General features: G+C 34.7%; 1 protein-coding gene across 4 annotated transcripts in view; it reads left to right on the top strand.

The window, feature by feature from the left end:
- LOC132752133 (uncharacterized) overlaps positions 1–23,760 on the top strand; it is a 64,598-nt gene that overhangs the window by 19,550 nt on the left and 21,288 nt on the right. For 3 of the 4 annotated variants that reach the window (XM_060742419.1, XM_060742416.1, XM_060742418.1), the window contains exons 4-11: positions 8,612–8,807; positions 12,330–12,345; positions 16,782–18,103; positions 20,623–20,731; positions 21,073–21,212; positions 21,929–22,073; positions 22,564–22,647; positions 23,385–23,528. In XM_060742419.1, the coding sequence (XP_060598402.1) occupies positions 8,612–8,807; positions 12,330–12,345; positions 16,782–18,103; positions 20,623–20,731; positions 21,073–21,212; positions 21,929–22,073; positions 22,564–22,647; positions 23,385–23,528 (2,156 nt within the window). The remainder of the gene's footprint in view (positions 1–8,611; positions 8,808–12,329; positions 12,346–16,781; positions 18,104–20,622; positions 20,732–21,072; positions 21,213–21,928; positions 22,074–22,563; positions 22,648–23,384; positions 23,529–23,760) is intronic. The other variant, XM_060742417.1, reaches the window with a different exon arrangement.

The following is a 23,760-nucleotide window of genomic DNA, read 5'->3' on the forward strand; positions in this document are numbered from 1 at the left end:
CACTCGTTCAATTTACCATTGTTTACTATACAATTTTTTCCTACTTATTATACCCCAAACTTCGGGGTTTTTTTTGGGGGGGGGGTATATAGGAGTCACCTGGTGGTGGTCGGTCGGTCCAGACGTCCGTTGCATTTTCCTTGTCCGGAGCATAACTTGAAGACTAATAGTTGAAATTCAATACAACTTCATACAATGGTCAAGCACATTGAGAGGAAGTGCAGTGCACAAGAACCATAACTCTATCTTCACTAATTACAGAGTTGTTGCCCTTTGTTAGTTTTCCTTGTCCGGAGCATAACTTGAAAAGTACTGGTTGGAATTGAAAACTACTTCATACAATGGTAAAGCATAGTAAGCGGAAGTGCAGTGCACAAAAACCATAACTCTGTCTAGAGTAATTATTGAGTTGCTGCCCTTTGTTACTTTTCCATTGCTTTTTTCTTGTCCAGAACATTTGTCATCTTGGGTCAAAACTAGTTCAAGCAGCCCAAATATAGAAAAACCTTGTTAACACTCTAGGGGCTACTGTTTCAGTCCAAATACAGGGATATATACTAACAATTTTAATCTTAGGGCCCAGACTGCTTAAAAAGAATATTTTACATTAAATATACAGCCATTTCCTCCAGAAAAAGTTTGGAGCCATTGGAAACTAGACCCCTGTTAATTTATATCCCTGCAAATATCTTGGAAATTAGTCAGAAAGGTTGTTTATGATTTCTAGATAAAGTTCGAATATGGGTCACTTGGGGTAAAAAACTAGGTCACGCAGCCCAAATATGGAAAAACCTTGTTAACACTAGAGGCCACTGTTTTAGTCCATATATCCTGGAAATTGGTCAGAAAGGTTGTGCTCAAGTTCGATTATTGGTCATCTTGGGTCAAATCTAGGTAAAAAAGCCCAATTATAGAAAAACCTTGTAAATACTCTAGGGGCTACTGTTTCAGTCCAAATATCCTGGACACTGGTTAGAAAGGTAGTTTAGATGATTTCTAAGTCAAGTTCAAATATGGGTCACCTGGGGTCAAAAACTAGGCCACACAGCCAAAATATGGAAAAAAACCTTGTTAATACTCTAGGGGCTACTGTTTTATTCCAAAGATCCTGGAAATTGGTCAGAAAGTTTGTTTATATGATTTCTAGGTCAAGTTCAAATATGGGTCACTTAGGGTCAAAAACTAGGTCACAATTTTTTTTTTTAAAAAGCAGTTGTATTCAGGTGAGCGATAAAGGGCCATTATGGCCCTCTTGTCTATAAATTGATGTGGGGTCTTTGTATACAGGAAGTTGGAGTCACATGGTAGTTAAAAATGGCCGAACATTTGTGCATGTCTAGTGGATTTGCAATTTTCTTATTAAAAAGGAGTCATGTAAACAAAGTATATGATTTTTTAAGTCGAGAAGAAAGAGTCAGATGTTGCATTCACACGTATGACAATGGATATGCTATATATTTTGACAGTTACATGTCTTATATATTGTCAACTTTGCATTTGGAAAGTAAAAAAATATTTTACATGACATTTTAGTGGTATGTTATTAAGTTCTATGTTTAGTTATCATAAATTGCTTCAAAATGCATTTCTTACCAAGAGTCAGATAATTCATCCTGCAGATTAATAGAAACTCTAACTATTCATATGTAAATATATATTGATGATGTGATTTGTGGGGTCTTAGTAGAGAGGATCTGGTTTGTTGGGTCTTAATGTATATGTTGTACTTTGTAGTGTGTTTGTGGGGTATTAGTATATATATATATGATGAGCTTTGTTGAGTTATTGTTTGTGGGGTCTTAGTATATATTATGCAATTTGTGGGGACTAAGTACAAATGATATGACCTGTGGGGTTTAAGTATTCAGCATTTGATATTTCGGTCACAGAATGTATGATGATGTTTGTGATGCACAATAATATCTACCTTGACTGATGACATTTAACACCATAAGAAAACTGATAATGTTTAAAATCTAGGTTTTTGTGGATTTAATATTTAATTGAATTTGATGACTTTGTGGTTTATGCCATTTTTAGCTATAGATTTTTCACATCTAAGTCAAAATAGTTATTTACCTACTGGCAAACAAGCAACTTTAATAAGTAAAGAATTGCTTTGAAAATTTGGGAAAAAAAACCGATTGTTTTATACTTTTTGCTCAGACTTTTAATTTACTGGCTGTTTCATTTAATTAAGGTGCAAATAATTTTAAGAAGTGATGAGTAACTTCTCAATTACATTAAACCTTATGATAGCTTTTAGTATACAGTGTATATGTAATGTGGGTCTTAGTATAAAAGCTCTGACTTGTGGGATTATGAGTTTTGGGCAAATTTTTGGATCTTATGTTATATTATGGTATAATTATGTAGCAGGGACTACCTTGGACTGAAAATTTAGAGAGAAGTGACTTCTCCCTTCAGGAAAAATAGTGACTTCTCCCTTCAGGAAAAATAGGGAGAAGTTTTGAAATTTAGGGTGAAGTGATCATCAAATGGAGTTATATCATTGGATTTTTTTTCTAATTTTATTTCGCAAAATATGCATGTACACCTTTATATGTACATGCATATAAAATATACATGTATATGGCATGGAAAATAAACAAATGTGTATTTGAAAATCGCTATGATGATATTTAATGAAGTACTAGTTGCTCAATAAAGTTTATTTAAGCATTTGATTTACATCAACACAACATTTTTTCATTTTTTTTTTAGGTTCAACAGTTTCTGACTCTTACTTTTAAATGCAATTTATTAAGAAGAAAAGTTCTTTAATTCATAATAATTATCCAAATTCTATCAATTTACATCAGTTTCATTGATGAATATTACTATCATAAATGGTGATAACAAATGTATATGGGATATTGTAAATCAAATAGGACATATAGGGGAACTAGTAAATCAAACAGGACATAATTATAGGGGAACTATAAATCAAACAGAACATACAGAGGAAATTTTAAAATAACAAAGATTAGGGACTACTGTAAAATCAAGGGATATTGTAAATTAAGACAAAATATAAGTTTTAGTAACTTAATTTTCAATTAGCTTGGCTTTTTCACGTTTTTTATCATCTGTTGCATTCATATCAGGATTCTTTCACAGCTTTAAAATTTACCGTATAATCAATGCGCTAAAATTTTTAGCGATGTGGATTTCCAAGTGTGAATTCCAAATGTGCTATGGCCACGCTTCAGCACGTGTGCTAATTAACGTCGGATTACACAATTAATTCTGCCTCCAGGCGTATTATGGGGTGGAGAAAATATACATGGTCAGAACATTTCATAGAGATTTTAGGGCGACTAGAATTTCGCTTTTTTCAGATCATATAGGGCGAAGTGAAAATATTTACGGCGAAGTTTTCGCCTGACTTTGCCCTGAAGGCAGCAGTCCCCCTGTGTAGTGACCTAGACTAAAAAGAAAATAAAAAAATAATGGAGATATTATTAATTAAATTTACCAGTACCATAAGTTTAAACCTAATTGTGTGAGCTGGTACAAGAGATATTGACATGGTACTTTTCACCTTGTATCAAGTTGTTCTTATGGGGGTGTTGTTATTGTCCCCAGCCTTTTAAAAAAAAAAGGGGGATATAGAAATAGGCTCCGTCCGTAGAGGTGCAACGATACCTTTCGATGCATCGAAAACCAGTTTTATGAGCGCCGATTCGATTCCCGATACCAACTACAACATTTTCGATTCGATTCCCCACCCAAAAATAAACATGGAAAAAAGTGAGAGTTTTAGTCTTTCCCTTCGCGCTTTATCACGTTGCATACGATTGGGCCAGTTTAAACTCAGTCATCCAATCAGTGGGCGCGTAATGTTTTATTTTCGGCAAACAAATCAAAATGGCTATCAACATAAATATTGATGAAATAAAATTAAAAATCCTCCTAAAAAAATTAAAAATCAAAGGTTTGCGAACACTTTAGGTTTCGGGAAGGCCAGGACACGGATTAAGCTACTTGCAAAAATATGCTTTACGGACGTGTCATATCCAAAGTCCGACAGTACGTCTAATTTAATGGCAACAATGAAAACGAAAACACGATGTGGACTTGGTTTTGGTTAACTTTATCCGTGTCCTGGCCTTCCCAAAATAAGTTTGATTAGTACTTCAGTAAGTATTGGGATTGATTATTATTTCCCTTAGTCAAGTGTGAAAAAAAGTGATAATTTATTGAATTTCATTTTTTCTGTATTGTTTAACTAGACTAAGAAGTATTGTGTGACAACACTGACATTAGGATTGATTATTCATTTTACATATTATGGGAATTATGAAACAGAATATCTGAATTATCAGTTTCTGACAACCTTGTGAAACTTTGTTCAATGTTCATTTATTATTTACATTAAAATTTACATACTTTGGTTAAATTCCTAGTCCAGCAGAAGGTATCTGTGATAGTCATGTAATGAGATGAATGATTATTTGCCTGATTTTAAATTATTTCTCTAAATAGACAAAGAGCTTTTTATTCTCATAAACACAATTATTAAGTCAAATAAGTTTATATAATAGTTATATTACAACAGACAAGCAAAGCACTAGGTTGAAGGCCACTCACTTTTGGAGCAGACAAGCAGAATTATACACCAAAGATAAATTAGTAATCAGAAATGTATCGAAGCGAAAAAAATCGAATCGGAGTGTCTAAAATCGAAATCGAATCGAACATTTAGTGTATCGTTGCAGCCCTATCCGTCCGTCTGTCCATCCGTCTGTCCGCACTCACAGGACAGTAATTATGTGGCTAGAGGGACAATAGGTAACTGTTCTTTCTCTTTGATATCATTCATTCCTTAATGCTTTTATGTGGCTATTTCCTTTTGTGTGGCTAAAAAGAACAATAGAGAGAACAATAGAGTAGCCACATAATTACCCTCTTTTTAGAACGTCCGTCCGTCAATCTGTCCATCTGTCTGTCTGTCCGTCACACTTTTGTGTCCGGTCCATAACGTTGTCATTTATCAAAGGAATTTGAAATAACATAGCACAAATGTTGTTATAATAAGACGATGTGTCATGCGCAACAATCAGACTCCTACCTCCAAGGTCAAGGTCACACTTGCTCATTCAAGGTCAACATTGTCTATTTGATGGTATATCATATGTCGTGCCGTGTTTCTTATCTTTGAAGGGATTTTGTAAATACTTGCCACAATTGTTCACAATAATGAGACGATGTGTCATGCGCAACAACCGGTCACCTACCTCCAAGGTCACATTTGGAGGTCAAAGATTAACATAGTCAATTACAGGGTATATTTTGTGTCCGGTCCATAACTTTTTCATTTATCAAAGGAATCTGAAATAACTTTGCACAAATGTTTGTTATAATAAGACTATGTGACATGTGCAACAACCAAACCCCTACCTCTAGGGTCAAGGTCGCTTTTGCTCATTCAAAGTCAACATTATCTATTTGATGGTATATGTTGTGTCCGGTCCATAACTTTCTTATCTTTGAAGGGATTTTGTAAATACTTGCCACAATTGTTCACAATAATGAGACAATGTGTCATGCACAACAACCGGTCACCTACCTCCAAAGTCAAGGTCTCACTTGGAGCTCAAAGATTAAAATAGTCTTTTACAGGGTATATTTTGTAGGGTATATTTTGTGTCCAGTCCATAACTTTTTCATTGATCAAAGTATTTGCCTACTTTAAGTTCAAGGTCACACTTAGAGGTCAAAAGTTAACATAGTCGGTTTTAGGGTATATTTTGTGTCTGATCTAGAACTTCTTCAGGATTTTGAAATAACTAGGCACAAATATTCACAATAATAAGACAATATGTCAGGTATAACACCTGCACCCTACGTTAAGGTCAAGGTCACACTTAGAGGTCAAAGGTTAACACTGAGTCTGTTATATGGTTTTTTTGTGTCCATCTATAACTTCTACTTAGTTCAAGGGATTTTGAAAATACTTGGCACAAATAGTAATATTAATAAGATGATATGTCATGCACAACACCTACACCCCTTCCTCCAAGGTCAAGGTCACACTTATAGGTCAAAGTGTTTACATGATAGAATTTTAAATTCTGTGTTTCATTTTACTAGTATTTTTTCATAAATTTATTGTTGCATTGGCAGATCTAACATGGATCATAATTTTGGACTGAAAGCCCTAAAATCCATACCTCAATCTTTCGAAATACGATTAAATGTTGCACAATTTTATGCTTTATATAAAACTTCCCCGAGGTGGGGGACCTTGGTAACTCTGTTACAAATTCTTGTATAAACATGAAGTGGAAGTGGTTTGTCAGCCATTTTTATGAAAGCATGGAGTCGAGCACATTTCAGATTGTTCATCTTATGATTTTAACTGTAATATTCTTGTCACTTGTTGTAATTGGTATAATAGTGTTTATAGTATATAAGAGATGGTATGCCTTATTTTTTAGTTGGAATAGATATCTTCAATAAAAGAGGTACCTCATGCTTATTGATATCATAAGTGAATTATTAAATTTTTCTCCTTTTTTTTTCTAAAATTTGTATAGTTGAGTCAAATTTTAATTCAAAGTTCAAGAGTATTAATATTGACTTTTGGGTAGGGAGAAGAAAAGTCATTTAATTCTCTAATCCAATATTTAATTCTCAGAAGTATAACAGAAATAATAACAATAAAACTTTTTTTTTAAGTTTACTGTGCTTTTGATGTCTTATATATTCCTAAGCAGTCTTGCGGTGGTATTAATCACATTTAGTGATAGTTCTAGTCACTTTTGCTAAGAAGTTAAAATACAGCTGCCAACTGTGAAATAATTAAAAGTCTGTTTTGCCCATATGCATAAAGATTTTACAGAGTATGCAAGGGAGATTACTGATATGATAGAATTTTAATAAGAAAAACATAAATTTCATTATGGCTGAACTAAGTTGCATTTAATCAATTTCATTCAAATAGAAATAGCTTTATTTCGTGAATATAAGAGATTTTGTATCAACTCAAGTTTTTACTTTGTTATTTAGATGACCAAAAGTGAGTTTTATAAGCATTAATATTTTGAGCCTCATTGTGGTGCAACTCCGCCTTTTGGTCATTCATACATCAACAAAAACGTAAATAAACATGGTAATCATCAAGTAAATCCTCGGTAAAGTTTAGTTTCAATTGTATAATGGTACATTTCCACACTACATAGAATCTGTTCAGCTTTTATTTGTGTATTTCTATTGTCACAGTGAAACAATTGTTTTCACACCGGTATAAATGGGAAAAAACGGCATTTTTCGTGTTTCATATTATAGCTTTCTATTAACTAGTACACCTGCATGACCTTTTAATAGAATTCATAATAGTATGAATTAGCATATAACTAAATAACATTAGTGTTACCATGGAGTTTTCCTCTTAAAAATCTTTTTTTCAGAGCATTTTTATCAAACTTTCAACACTAATGTTCAAAAAGGATATATAGACACAGTGTTTTTTTTCACCAAAATATTCGGCGAAATTCGGCCCCATTCCCCCCTCAAAATAGTATGTTTTTTTCCCCTCTCAAAGTCAAATTTTCCCCCCATATGGCAGCCAAAATTTGCCTGCAATGAATACCATTTTTTTTGCATATAACTGCCGAATAATGTTTTATTTTAAGCCTGTAAGACTTACTGTTAAGCAAAGTTGTTTACAATTGTTCCCAGGTACATAAGGGGAGCTACTCACGGCTTCCTAACAAGTTTAACATGCGACACTTTAAATTCTGCTGTCAATATTTTAGATCCGTATATTAAGAAAATGCGACGTATTTTAAACTTGTGTTGCTAGAGTTGCTCCCCTTTTCTACTCACCGGAAAGAAAACAATGTCAAACAAAAGTAAATCTTACAGTCATTGTATACACACCGGTCTCTTAAATATCGGTGTACACAATGATCTTACAGTGTTAAGTGGTGTATTAAAATATGCATTGGATTCGTTTTTGTTTCTCCTCATTTGTGAAGAAATAAAATTCCCCCTCCTATTGCATTTTTCCCCCTCCAAACGGCACCGACCCCCTTCCCCCAAAAGTGAAAAAAAACACTGAGACATATAAAGTTATGGGTTTTCATCGGACAACAAAATATTTTCACATTTTTGTTAAATGCAGCTTTAAACAATTATCACACATGCATTCCAAACCTGCTCTTGATAAAGAAAGCTGTGTTGCTTTTCTTTGACTGGCTTCATACGAATTCAATAACAGTCTATTTTAAGAAGAGAATTTAGAACTGCAATATCAATTTTTACCCTAAACACTATTCAGACTTTGCATTATACTCCTTTTTCTCTGAAATTGAGGAGTAAAAACCCCTTTGCCAAAAAATTAATTGGAGTTCTGCACCTCTTCTGTAGCTCAGACCTCTCAGATAAAAATCTGACACGAGGACCAATGTGGTTAGAGGCCAGAACAACTGTCAAAAATGCTTATTTGAAGCCTCAAATCTAAGAAAGCACTCTTTGTTTTATTTGATAAAAACAAAAATGACCACCTCAAATAAAAAAAAAAGCCTTCTTTACAAAATCCTAATTACAACCCTGCACGTGATTAGAAGAATTCTTATTTCAAAATGTTTTTCATTTATATTAGTGTTGATGCTACAAGTGAATTAGATGTGGGGCCTCGACTAGGTCGTCTGGTGAATCACGGCCGTAAAGATAGAAATTGTGTTATGAAAACCCTAGAGTTCAACAAAAGACCGTATCTTTGCTTGTTTGCTGTGAAAGATATTCCTCAAGGTGAAGAATTACTGTATGATTACGGCATTAAGGATATACCTTGGGAGGTATGTATGCTTAGAGCATTTGTGTAATTTTTTTGTGATCCCTTCTAAATAGCTGAGATTCAACATTTCCTTGCTATTAGTTTTATGCTATTTGTGTTTCTAATCATGTGTGATTTAAAACCAATTTTAGAAAGGAAACAACTTTTTACAAAATGAATATTTCATTTTGCCATACAGAGTTGTTTAAAGCTACTGGCCTCCAGATAAGCAAATAAAAAGAAATGAAATTAAATTGCATGTTACTGATAAATACTGATTTAGTCAGGTTTAATGTGTATATCATAAAATGTCATTTCTATAAAAATGTGATAGACGGCAAATTTTTTGGGCAGATTTTGTAAATTAGTATTTTCCTGTTATAGATTTTAGATCACATATTTGTTTTTAGCTCACCTGTCGCAAAGTGACAGGGTGAGCTTTTGTGATCGCTTTTCGTCTGGCGTCCGTCCGTTGTCTGTCCATCGTCCGTAAACTTTTACTTTAAATGACATCTCCTCATAAACCACTAAGCCAATTTCATCCAAACTTCACAGGAATGTTCCTTTGGTGGTCACCTTTGAAAATTGTTCAAAGAATTTAATTCCATGCAGAACTCTGGTTGCCATGGCAACCAAAAGAAAAAACTTAAAATATCTTCTTCTAAAAAAACCAAAGAGCTAGAGCTTAGATTTTTGGCATGAAACATCTTCTGGTGAGTGTATACCAAGTTTGTTCAAATTAAAGCCCTTGGGTCAAAATTGGCCCGGCACCAGGGGGTCATTGATTTTCCCTATATGCATATAGTAAAAACTTAAAAAAATATTCTTTTAAAAAACCAAAAGAGCTAGAGCTAAGATATTTAGCATGAAACATCTTCTAATGGATATCTACCAAGATTGTTCAAATTAAAGCCCTGGGGTTAAAGTTGGCCCCACCCCAGGGGGTCATTGATTTTCCATTTATACATATAGTAAAAACTTAAAAAATCTTCTTTTAAAGAACCCAAAGAGCTTGAGCTAAGATATTTAGCATGAAACATCTTCTAATGGGTGTCTACCAAGTTTGTTCAAATAAAAGCCCTGGGGGCAAAATTTGCCCGACCCTGGGGGTCATTGATTTTCCAAATTTCCTTATATGTGTAAAGGAAAAACTTAAAAAATCTTCTTTGGAAAAAACCAAATAGCTAGAGTTTAGATATTAAGCATGAAACATCTTCTAGTGATTTTCTACAAAGTTTGTTCAAATAAAAGCCCTGGGGTCAAAATTGGCCCCACCCCGGAGGTCATTCATTTTCCCTATATGTGTAAAACTATTGCACAAATTGAAAAATCTTCTTTGAAAAAACTCAAATAGCAAGAGTTTAGATATTAAGCACGAAGCATCTTTCAAGGTTTGTTCAAATAAAAGCCCTGGAGTCAAAATTGGCCCTGCCCCGGGGGACATTGATTTTCCTTATACGAGTATAGCAAAAACTTAAAAATCTTCTTTTAAAAAACCCGAATAGCTAGAGTTTAGATATTAAGCATGAAACATTTTCTAGTAAGTGTCTACAAAGATTGTTCAAATAAAAGCCCTGGGGTCAAAACTGGCCCTGCCCCTGGTGTGTCATTGTTTTTAACTGTATGTGTAAAGAAAAACTTAAAAAAAACTTCTTTAAAAAATACCAACGAGCTAGACCTTAGATGTTTAGCATGAAACATCTTCTAATGGTTGTCTACAAAGTTTGTTCAAATAAAAGCCCCAGGCTTTAAACTGGCCCTGCTCCGGGGGCCTATGTACAGGTGAGCGACTTCAGGGCCATCATGGCCCTCTTGTTTAGTTTGTATTGGGTTTTACGCCAATATTCCACATGATCTACTTTAGATCAGAGGTGAGAGACAAATGGCCATTAGACACAGTGTCCATGATCAATTGTCACAGAGAAATTTGCGCCCAGCCCGGGTATGGAACCAGCAACCTAAGGATTACTAATCCACTGCTCTACCTATTAATCTAACTGGGCGTGCTGGAGAGATTACATATAAACCGACAGTTTGGTAGCATTTAAAGATGTACTTTTTAGCTCGACTATTCGATAAGAATAAGTAGAGCTATTGCAGTCACCCGAGCGTCGGCGTCGGCGTCGGCGTCGGCGTCGGCGTAACCACTTATGTTAAAGTTTTTGTAATAGTTCAAATATTTTCAAAGTCCATTGACATATGGCTTTGAAACTTTGCACACTTGTTCACCATCATGACCCCAACCTGTAGACAGGAGGAGGTAACTCTATCAAGCATTTTGACAGAATTATGCCCCTTTTTCGACTTAGAATTTACGTTAAAGTTTTTGTAATAGTTCAAATATTTTCAAAGTCCATTGACATATGGCTTTGAAACTTTGCACACTTGTTCACCATCATGACCCCAACCTGTAGACAGGAGGAGGTAACTCTATCAAGCATTTTGACAGAATTAATGCCCTTTTTCCGACTTAGAATTTACGTTAAAGTTTTTGTAATAGTTCAAATATTTTCAAGTCCATTGACATATGGCTTTGAAACTTTGCACACTTGTTCACCATCATGACCCCAACCTGTAGACAGGAGGAGGTAACTCTATCAAGCATTTTGACAGAATTATGCCCCTTTTTCGACTTAGAATTTACGTTAAAGTTTTTGTAATAGTTCAAATATTTTCAAAGTCCATTGACATATGGCTTTGAAACTTTGCACACTTGTTCACCATCATGACCCCAACCTGTAGACAGGAGGAGGTAACTCTATCAAGCATTTTGACAGAATTATGCCCCTTTTTCGACTTAGAATTTACGTTAAAGTTTTTGTAATAGTTCAAATATTTTCAAAGTCCATTGACATATGGCTTTGAAACTTTGCACACTTGTTCAACATCATGACCCAACCTGTAGACAGCAGGAGGTAACTCTATTAAGCATTTTGACAGAATTATGCCCCTTTTTCGACTTAGAATTTACGTTAAAGTTTTTGTAATAGTTCAAATATTTTCAAAGTCCATTGACATATGGCTTTGAAACTTTGCACGCTTGTTCAACATCATGACCCCAACCTGTAAACAGGAGGAGGTAACTCTATCAAGCATTTTGACAGAATTATGCCCCTTTTTCGACTTAGAATTTACGTTAAAGTTTTTGTAATAGTTCAAATATTTTCAAAGTCCATTGACATATGGCTTTGAAACTCTGCACACTTGTTCACCATCATGACCCCAACCTGTAAACAGGAGGAGGTAACTGTATCAGGCATTTTTTTTACTATCAAGCACTAAGAATAGTCGAGCATGCTGTCCTACCGACAGCTCTTGTTTTTATTAAATTGAGATGATTTGATGATGGTCACTTCCATTTCTAATTTTTATGCACATTAATATTGAAGCAACTTCTGAAGTATGTTGGAAACCTCTATATAGAGATGAGATTGTTCAGATCAGCTTTTATCTGGAGTGTGGGACCTATAGCATATGAATTTCAGATGCTATAGTGCATTTTCCTTTTGAGCTGGCTAATTAATTTCTTTTTTTTCATTTACAGAGAAAAACTGTCACAGGTAAATACAGTTCATGCTGTTGAATGCACTGTTGTATGGTTTAAATCTTCCAACACCCTAATAAAATTAATGAAGCTCCTAATGTATGTCCAAAATCAGTCAAGAAATTGTAGTTTTATATATTTTCTTATTCTCCTGTTCAATTTTATTGAAGGAGGTCATTCAAATTTTTGTGTTTCAAAATTTATGTTTCTTCTATCTTGATATAAAACCATACAATAGTGCCTGTGAGTTCAGTTTATGTTGAAAAATTCATTGCATTGATATTGTTCTTTGATTATGCTCTACATATATTCATTTTACAGAGACTCATTGTATATACAGTGCCAGTATATATGAATTTATAAGTCAGTATGTTGCATTAGAAAGTGGGTTAGTCTGATAATTCTCTCGATCAGGTTTTACAATTTTTGTGCCTCCTCTACGGAGTAGTGGCGACATATAGGGATCACTTTTCCATTGTCTGTCCATACAAACCCACAGGTACTTGTGTGACTTGGAGAACAATGGGTAACAGTAAATTCTCTTTGATCCGATTCATTCCGTCTAGTTGTGTGTCTTTTTTATGCCTTGTGTGACTAAAAATCATATTAAATGGCAAAAAGAAAAAAGGAATAGTCACATAAGTACCATTTTGTGAGTATGTCCATCTGTCAGTCCGTATGGACTACTCCTCATAAACTACAGGGGCAATCTCATCTAAACTTTACAGGAATGATCAATACCAAGTCTACTTGTGCATATCCTCAGCATTTTTGGTTCTATAAGTTTTGTCGGAGTTAAGGCCCTTTTATAATTTTTATACCCCCAAAAACCATCTGTCGGTCCACATCATGGTTTCCAGACGATAAGCGTTTGGAGTGAACTTAAAAAAATCTTCTTCTGAAAAACCACTAGTCCAATTTCAACCAAACTTGGCAGGATTGATCCTTTGATGAAGGGCTTCCAAAGTTGTTCAAAGAATTGCATTCCATGCAGAAATCTGGTTGCCATGGCAACCAAAAGGAATTATATGAATGATTTTTAAAAAACTTTTTGTAAAGACCCAAAATGCCTAGAGCTTAGATATTTTGCATAAGGCATTGTCTGGAAGACTTCTACCAAGATTGTTGAAATTATAGCCCTGGGGTCAAAATCAGCCCCGCCCTAGAGGTCATTTGATTTTCACTATATGTACATATAGAAAAAACATAAAACATCTTCTTGTAAAGACCCAAAAGGCCTAGGGCTTAGATATTTTGCGTGTAGACCTCTACCAAGATTGTTCAAATTATAGCCCTTGGGTCAAAATCGGGCCCGCCGGGGAGGTCATTGTTTTAAACTATATGTACATATAGTAAAAACTTAAAATACTTTCTTATAAAGACCCAAAAGGCCTAGAGCTTAGATATTTTGCATAAGGCATTGTCTGGTAGACCCTTACCAAGATTGTTCAAATTACAGCCCTGGGGTCAAAATCGTCGTGTCCCCGGGGTCATTGATTTTCACTATATGTACATATAGTAAAAACAGAAAATACCTTCTTGAAAAGACCCAAAAGGCCTAGAGCTTAGATATTTTGCATAAGGCATTGTCTGGTAGACTTCTACCCAGATTGTTCAAATTATAGGCCTGTGGTCAAAATTGGCCCCACCCTGGGGGTCATTGGTTTTCCTTGTATGTATATAGTAAAAACTTCAAAAAAAATTCTTCTAGCAATTGACAAATGCTAGAGGTTAGATATTTTGCGTTAAACATTGTGAAGTGAACCTCTAGCAAGAGTGTTAGCTCTGGGGTCAAAATTGCCCCCGCCCCGGGGATCATTGATTTTCAATATATACATATAGTAAAAAATCAAAAAATCTTATTGTCTGAAGGTACAAGGCTTAGAGCTTTAATATTTGTTAAATGATATCATCTATAGGTACTCTTCCAAAGTTGTTCAAATTTTGCCTCTAGTGTCAAAATTAGCCCCACCCCGGTGGCCATAGGTTTCCTAATATGTATATAGTAAAAACTTAAAAAATCATCTTCTCTAAATTTACAAAGGCTAGAGTTAAGATATTTTGCATGAACCTATTATGTAGTGAACCTCTAGCAAGATTGTACAAATTATAGCCCTGGGGTCGAAATTGGCCCCACCCCTAGGGGTCATTGATTTTTACTATATACATATAGTAAAAAATTAAAAAATCTTCTTATCTGAAGGTACAAGGCTTAGAGCTTTGATATATGGTATATTATATCATCTATGGGTCCTCTACTAAAGTTGTTTTAATTATGCCCCTAGTGTTAAAATTGCCCTGCCCCAGAGGCGATAGTTTTCATTATATGTATAAAGTAAAAACTTGAAAAATCTTCTCTGAATTGACAAAGGCTAAAGGTTAAATATATGGCATGACACTGCGAAGTGAACCTTTACCAAGATTGTTCAAATTAAAGCCCCAGGGGTCAAAATTGGTTCCACCCCGGGGGTCATTGATTATCATTATGTACATACAGTAAAAAAATAAAAAATATTTTTGTCTGAAGGTACAAGGCATAGAGCTTTGATGTTTGCTATATAATATCATCTATAGGTCCTCTAGCAAAGTTGTTCAAATTTTTCCCTTGGTGTAAAAATTGGCCCTGCCCGGGGGCAGTGATTCTCATTATGTACACATAGTAAAAACAGAAAATAAAAAAATGTTTTCTGAATTAAACCCTTGGGTCCAAAATTTTTATTTTGCCCAAGGGGACAGTGACCTATTTTCTTGTCCTTTGATGTACAGCAATGAAATTTTGATCATGTGCACAGTTTTAGTTGTAAAATTGAACTTTGGTATCAGGTGACCTAGATTTTGATGATGTGACCTACTTTCTTGTCCTTTGATGTACAGCTATGAAATTTGAACCATGTGCACAGATTAAGATGTAAAGTGAATTTTGATTTCAGCTGACCTAGATTTTGACAAAGTGTCTTACTGTGTTGTCCTTTTATGTAGTCATGAAATTTAGGCTGTGTGAAAAATGACCTTCACCACCAAATTCACTAGACTCGAGTGCATTGATATATTGCTACTCTGATCTTTTATTGAATTAACAACAGATTTAACCACTAATCTGATAATAAGGGATCTATGCATTATGGCAATCTTCAAAATTGTATAGAAACAAAAAAAATCTGTTCCTACACTACTATTTAGTGTTGTATTAATGCGGTGGCATAGCATTTTTCTCAAATGCAATCTTGTTTACTGAGTTATCGCCCTTGAATATATAAAATGTTTTGCCCTGTTAATCATTTTTGTGTCTAAATCCTCTACACTGAAGCTGCAACATGAAATTGGCCATCATGAGGCGACACATGTGATCACTGATTGCTCTCGTATATAGAAGAGCATTTACAGTAATTCTAACTCCCACTATCTTGTCTTAAGTCTTGCTGAATAATGTCTGCATGTCCATAAGAAAAGTGAGGTTGGGTATGGGAATGAATCTGTTGCCAACAGCATAGTCCACAATAGGCACTTTTAAATTGAAGGAACATGCCTTTTAGTAACAAATACATTATGCACAGATCTACTGACTGATCTGTATTGCTTAATCACAAAATTGTTTTACTCAAGTTTTGTCCAAAGGGATGACAAGTTCTTGCCAGGGACATGACCCTCACAAGCTGTAAGGGTAATCAATTTGTTAAAGGTTTGGATTAACTTCATTTTAAGAACACAAGAAACAATATTATTACGGTTAAGAACTTTGTGTATATTTAACTCAAATTGACCTTAGTTCATTTATGACCTTGACCTTGAAGGTCAATTTATTGAATTTTCACAGATCTTTGAGAAAATTTACTACCCTGGTAATTAATATGTAGGTTATTTTCATAATTGGATTAAACAACTTTTAGGATAGGACCATTAAAAGGTTGAACTAACCTTGATCTTGAGCTTTAAATGACCTTGACTGCCAAGGTCAAATTACTGAATTTTGGTTAAATTGTTTTTATTTTGTATGAACTTGATTTATATGATATCTGGGCAAAATAAGACTTTATTACAAACAAATATATTTGATTATTTAGATTTGATCTTAGCCTATAAGGTCACATACAGTCAAGATCAAATTATTGATTCTTGTTAAAATATAACAACTTTCATATTTATAAATGAACTTGTTGAACACTTGGACAAAACAAGATTTGTTACCAAACAAACATATTGAGTCATTACGATGTGACTTTGACCTTTAATTCAACTAGGCAGTTAAGGGCAAATTATTGAATCTAGGTTAAATTGTCATGATGTTGTTATTTATATAAGGATTTGTTTAATACTTTGGCAAAACAAGACTTGCTACCTAACAAACATATTGCAAAGTTTCAGATGTAAAATTCAACTTTTGTATCAGCTAATCTATCAAAATAAAAAAGATAAAGTTTTATTTTCACTCTTGCTTTAATTTCTTTCTTAAAGAGCACAGGGTGGAGGCTCAGGCTACAGACACTCATGAGAACATATTTGAGGTCCTGAATACAGCAACTCAGATCAGACAAGAAGCCCAAACTACAGATAATTCACAGGACAAACTAGAGGCCCAGACTACAGAAAATCTGGAGATGATGCTGGAGATCCAAACTACACACAATCTACAGGACATATCAGAGGCCCAGACTACAGAAAATCTAGAGGTCATGCTGATGACCCAAACTACAGACGATCTACAGGACATATCAGAGGCCCAGACTACAGAAAATCTAGAGGTAATGCTGAAGACCCAAACTACAGACGATCTACAGGACATATTAGAGGCTCGGACTACAGACGATGTAGAGGTTGTGCTGAAGACCCAAACTACAGACAATCTACAGGACATATCAGAGGCCCAGACTGCAGAAAGTCTAGTGGTCATGCTGAAAACCCAAACTACAGACAATCTACAGGACATATTAGAGGCCCAGACTACAGACAAGGTAGAGGTTGTGCTGAAAACCCAAACTACAGACAATCTACAGGACATATCAGAGGCCCAGTCTACAGAAAATCTAGAGGTCTTGCTGAAGACACAAACTACAGACGATCTACAGGACATATCAGAGGCCCAGTCTACAGAAAATCTAGAGGTCTTGCTGAAGACACAAACTACAGACGATCTACAGGACATATCAGAGGCCCAGTCTACAGAAAATCTAGAGGTCTTGCTGAAGACACAAACTACAGACGATCTACAGGACATATCAGAGGCCCAGTCTACAGAAAATCTAGAGGTCTTGCTGAAGACACAAACTACAGACGATCTACAGGACATATCAGAGGCCCAGACTTCACACAGTCTAGGGAATATGCTTGAGACATTGACTACAGACAATCTACAGGACATATTAGAGGCCCAGACTACAGACAATGTAGAGGTCATGCTGAAAACCCAAACTACACACAATCTACAGGACATATCAGAGGCCCAGTCTACAGAAAATCTAGAGGTCTTGCTGAAGACACAAACTACAGACAATATACAGGACATATTAGAGGCCCAGACTTCACACAGTCTAGGGAATATGCTTGAGACATTGACTACAGACACTCTAGAAAACAGGTTAGATGCCGAGATTTTATTCAGTCTGGAGGATATGATGGAGGCCAAGACTACAGACAATCTAGAGAAAATGCTAGTGACAAAGACTAAAGACAGTCTGGAGAAAATGCTAGAGAACCAGGCTACAGACACTCCTGAAAACATGTTAGAGACCATGACTACAGACAATCTAAAGAATATGGTGGAGGCTGATACTAAAGATGTAAGTATGCTTCAAATTGCATTACAAAAGTACATTTTGAAATCTATAAACAACATTTATATATGTCTACATACATAAAGTCTACTAAACTCTTTCTTGGAAGAGCTTATGATCTTTTTTTCAACATCATTTGTGTGACAGCGACTTTGGTTTTAACCAAAGTGTTCCCTTGGGCCATTTTCTCTCAAAACAGCATTTACAGTCTAAATCTTGGTAACTGTGGTAATGCTGGGTCAGTGAAAACTTGACTAGAAAATCCCCATACTTTTTTTAGCTCACCTGAGCACTATGTGCTCAGAGGTGAGCTTTAGTTATGGTACTTTATAGGTTGTGGCTAGTAGTTTACTATTTCTTTGAATAAGATCTCCTTATTAACCACATGATCTGTTTTTACAAAACTTAGCAAGATTGTTCCTCATGTCATCTTTTACAAGATTAATATAAAAAGTTCCAGTCTGATGTTTAAGTAGGTCACAAGAGCTAAAATAGGTTAAAAAATGCAATCTTAAAAAAATCCTTTTCTTATAAACAACAACGTCCAGAGCTTAGATATTTGCCATGTAGCATCACCTTGAGGTCCTGTACTAAAGTTATATAAATCATGTCCCTGGGGGTCAAATTTGTCCCCCCCCCCCTCTGTGTGTCACATAGTTGATGTAGAGTTCTATAGGAAAACACATTTAAATCTTGTGGAAAACTTGAATGTTTTTATCTTAGATATTTGTCATGTAGCATCGCCTAGTAACCTTCTACAAAATTTACATAAATTGTTCCAGTCTGATGTATAAGTAACAAGACCTAAAATAGTCTGTTCTGTTTATCAACTTAAAATTGCAGTTCAGACATTTTCTGAAACTGAAGTCTAAATTCATGTTTTGTTTGGGTGAAAGCCTGCTGTCCTGGGGGTTGGGGGACTGGATGTCATTTTGAGGTAGGGACTTAATCTGTAAATATGAAACAGAAGGTTAAATTATTCAACAGACTGGCCCTGATTAGCTTATATGTGACAAGTGTTTCATTATTTAGGAAGCCTTTGTTGCTTTTGTGCTGTTGTGATGATAAAAGAAAGCACATGTAGTAAAATTGTTATCTTGTTATTGATATATAAGCATGATATAATCGTATACTCAGCGCACTGAAAAGTGCTTCTGTTCAAGTGAAAATTCATTATTTATCACACCTGTATTCAAATATTTATTAATTCAATTTGTTAAAATTATAATTAAACAAAAGTAAGTACTGAAAAAGCCTGAAGCAACAAAAAAATCCTTTGTACACATCCAGACATTACTCGTTAGAACAACTAGTTGTTCCTTTTCATTGCATAAGGTTCAGTGTGTACGGAAGTTTACATTCAGGATAATTTGTAATAATAACAACTTCATCTGATCTGCAAATTCAATTCATACATACTAATTGTAAGCCCAATATTCTCTTGTTATAGATATTTATTTTAGTTTTAAATTGGCATAAACTTTTTTTATGACATATACCCACAATGAAATGTTTTGGTCTTTTAAGGAAAATGACAATGATTGTTAATTCGCTGGCAAAATATATATCACTTCAGTTTTCCACATATAAGGGATAATGAATAAATTACTAAGAAAATGTGACGATTTGCAAATTATGAGTAAAATAATGCTATATTGGTTAACAAAAAAATTTGTCTTGAAACATTTCGTACGTAAACATTTTCCTCCCCTTAAATATATTCCCTGTTGATGATGATTATTTCTATGGAATAAATGAAGTATTTCATTTAGATATTAAAAGTTATAGCTTTGATTTTTGTGTGGGATCACTTCTCTGTCGTCTGTCGTCCGTCACAAAACTTGTCCGGACTACTCCTCATACACTGCTGGTGCAATTTTCATCCAAACTTTACAGGAATGATCAGTACCAAGTCTTAGTTGTGCATATTGTCAGCATTTTCCGGTTCAATGATTTTTGTCAGAGTTATGGCCATTTAATAATTTTTATTTTTAAAGTTTGTCCGGACTACTTCTCTTATACCACTAATGCAATTTCAATGAAACTTTACAGGATTTATCTGTAGCTCAAGTCCTAGGGCATATTGCACGGGTTTTCCGGTTTAATGATTTTTGGCCGAGTTATGGCCCTTTGATAAAAAGGTGTTTTTATCTGTGTGTTGCCAGATTCACAAAAGCTTGTCCGGACTACTCCTCATAAACTTCTGGTGCAATTTTATCCAAACTTTACCTAAATGATCAGTACCAAGTCTAGTTGTGCACTGTCCGTCTGTCACAAAACTTGTCCCAACATAAAATTGGCCATCATGAGGCGACACATGTGATCACTGATCGCTCTTGTTTTAATATAATGAAGTAATAATACCACATTTGAATGCTATTTAAAAGTTAAGTAGCTCTGTTTGACATTGTTTTCTTATTTGCTTTCATTGCAAAAGTAAATTTGTTTCTGTTTTGTTTTTTTATATTCATATTTGTGAATATTTATTAATATATGTTACTACATATCATGACTGCTCATTGTAGACCCATATGAGGAAGATGGCAGTGCAACCTTCCAGTCTGAAGTCTATACAGGCTGCTGCAGAGGAGCTGATCAAACAAACCAATGATCTGCAGGATTATTGTGTGAAAGGTTAGTGCCTGGCATTCACTAAACTTAATCAATCAGAAATATCTGCAAATTGATATGATCGCACAAAAAAACTAACATTGTTGACAATGAAATCAATATGTTTCAGTTTTTGTAGCTTCACTGTTTGATCAGAGTCAGCATTTTGTCATTATTAGGTCATTGCTGACTTTCAGTATTTCAGAGAACAATGTTGGTCCTTATAAGTTATCAAACTGTACATAAGTCAGACATAGTCCTTAAGCATTGTTTGTTTTATCACGACTTGCCTAATATAAATATTAAGATATCAACTGCTTTTATGACATTGCAGATCACAGTCATTTGACTAATTCTAATTCCAGATTGTTCTCAAGGCACCAACAAGTTTTTGAATGACCTACAGCATTTGTCATGTGAGCTGAAGCACCTGTCCAACAGGCTAGTCAATCAAAAGTCAGGGATGGTGTCAAGCCTTGCTCCTGAAAAGCGAGAAAACCTAGATGTGAGTGTCCAGTACTAGAACTGTAGACTCATTAAATTTTTAGCTTTATTTACACACTCTGACAATTGTAAAAAATCTAAAACCAGGGCTAAGATTCAAACTAGGATTTGTTTTATTTGCCACTGAATGCAGAGGAAATGGTAATTATAAGTATGTTTGTATCATAACTGTATGTATGCATCTTGTTAAGTTTGTCCAGAGGATAACCTGATTTACACAAATCATGGAAAATAAGTAAGTTACTAGATGAGTGTCTTGCCTTTCATATTTAAGTAAAGAGATCCTTTAACATGGTGTATGTCTGTCTTGGACAGCCTTGGGAAAAAGGCATCTGTGACATGTAATGTGATTTGTCTCTTACTCCTCAATTCTGAGGTACAAGCCTGTCTGATGGTAAAAGAACAGCATTATACAGACTATACATTGACTGATATTGTCTTAAGCTTAATGTCTAATTTGCTGAATACTTATCATTATAAGGCCTAAAGCTAGAGAGTGCTTTCATCTACATTAGTACAGATCTCATCATTGGTAATAAAGGTTGTTTTGAAGAAGCAAATCCTCTAGGAATCCATTTTAATGAAAGACATTTCCAATGCCAACTTCAGTAGTGAAATTCCTTGATTGGTGATGGGCTGTTGAAGAATAAAATTGATCTTTCCAACTTAAGTTATATATTAAAAGGTAAAAAGTTATTGGTTTGTGGTGTTTTACAGGAACTTGAATTACAGAACTTGAACATGAACCCACTCAACCAGCCAATAGATTCTTCTGCTGAATTGATGCAGATAGAAGACAAGCCCTTCCTGTCCAATGCCACCAGCTTGCACATCAGACAGGACAATACGGATTCTGGACTTGGTAAGACAATGACTTCAGTTTAATTTTCTCAAGTACTTTAAAGTGTCCTTCATTACTCTATATGTTGTGTCTCTGGTGTCAAGTTAAAAAGTCACACCTAAGAGGCAGGCAGCAAAAATTTAGTATATTCTTCTATTTCATCTGCAGTCCATAAGTTGGTCTTTCCTTAATGGATATTTAAATAGCTGCAAAATTGTTATATTATCATCAGACAGTGTGTCAAATTGAATTAAAGACAGAAGTCAGAGCTCCAAGGTCAGGGTTACACTGAAGTGGTCAACAGTAAAAAAAAAGTGTTTATTTCACAGGTCCAGTTCATACCATTGTCATTTCTTGATGTACTTTAAAAATATTTGCAAGTTTCATAACACACCTTTTTTATTGGCATGCACATGGATTTTAGGATTTATATTATTATTTGTATTATTCACCACACGTGATAGTTGTTCTTCCAGTTAAAATATAAATTATTATCTTTGTTTATGTCCAGATGTTGAGATGGGTGAGAGTGAAGAGTATATGCTCAAGGTGACCAATGATAGTGTTGTTAACATCTCCAGCAAGAGTTTCCAGAGTAAGTAGCACACTTGCATCTGTGTTTGGGAATACAATTCTACTTGGATTTAAAGTATTAATATAAGTTAATTAATATACCTTAAACATATACAATTGATTATTTATATGGCATTGGGCCTCATTAGCTTTGTTTTGTTCTATTGTCATGGACATACATACTAAAACACCATGGGAATGAAATTCACCAGTCCATATTAGCTCACAATCCAGGAGTCAAGAGTGAGAGTCACAGACCTGCCACATAATTTAGAATTAGTGTCAACGATTTATGACCAGTGGCAATGTTAGTGTAATGATATCACAATGAAAACAATACTTTTGTGACTTAAAGGTTTCCTACCAGATTTTATGACCTTTATAACCTGTTTGTGTTTTAAAAATCACAGGAATGTTGCATTTGTCATTTATTTTTTATAAATCATATGAGAAAATTAGACCTAGTGTTTAGAAATCAGCAGGTAAAACAGTTACTTGTGATTTCATTTATTATTGGTAACAAATATGCAACAATCTAATTTGCTTTTTAAAATTTGTGGTATACCATTTAAGAGTCCTTGAATTTTTCTGGAGAAAAATTGGGAATCCTGTAATATGGGTTTTATAAAGAAACAAAAGCACATGTGATTATGTGAAAGGGTTTTGACCCTAACTAAAGTGTATGTGTTAAATGTATATTTTGCCAGTATAATAATCTTGTGTGTCCCAGAGTTGTTAAATTATACTTGAATATTTCAGAAAGGCAAGTTGCTGTGGTTGATCCGTCTTGGAAAACTCCTGAAAATAAATTTGGACATGATCTTGTTGACCCACCATCAGATGATGAAAGTATTGTACTGTCTTCTGGTTCAAGCTATGTGCCATCAGGACAGTCAGGAGAGGGTATGCCTATTTCTAAGACATAAAGATTGGCTACCATAATTTAAATGCTGTTTATAAGCTCACTTAAACATGAAGTGTTCATTTGTGGTTTGAAGTCCGTTTAACCGAAGGGGACTTTAGGTTTACCCTCCGTCCGTCTGTCTGTCAGTCCGTCCGTCCACAAAACTGGATCCCGCGATAACGCAAAAAGTACTGAAAATATTTTTATGAAACTTGATATATAGATAGATGG

This window comes from Ruditapes philippinarum, unplaced genomic scaffold (assembly GCF_026571515.1).
Source record: "Ruditapes philippinarum isolate M1 unplaced genomic scaffold, ASM2657151v2 ctg5075_1_1_1_1, whole genome shotgun sequence".
Taxonomy (NCBI): domain Eukaryota; kingdom Metazoa; phylum Mollusca; class Bivalvia; order Venerida; family Veneridae; genus Ruditapes; species Ruditapes philippinarum.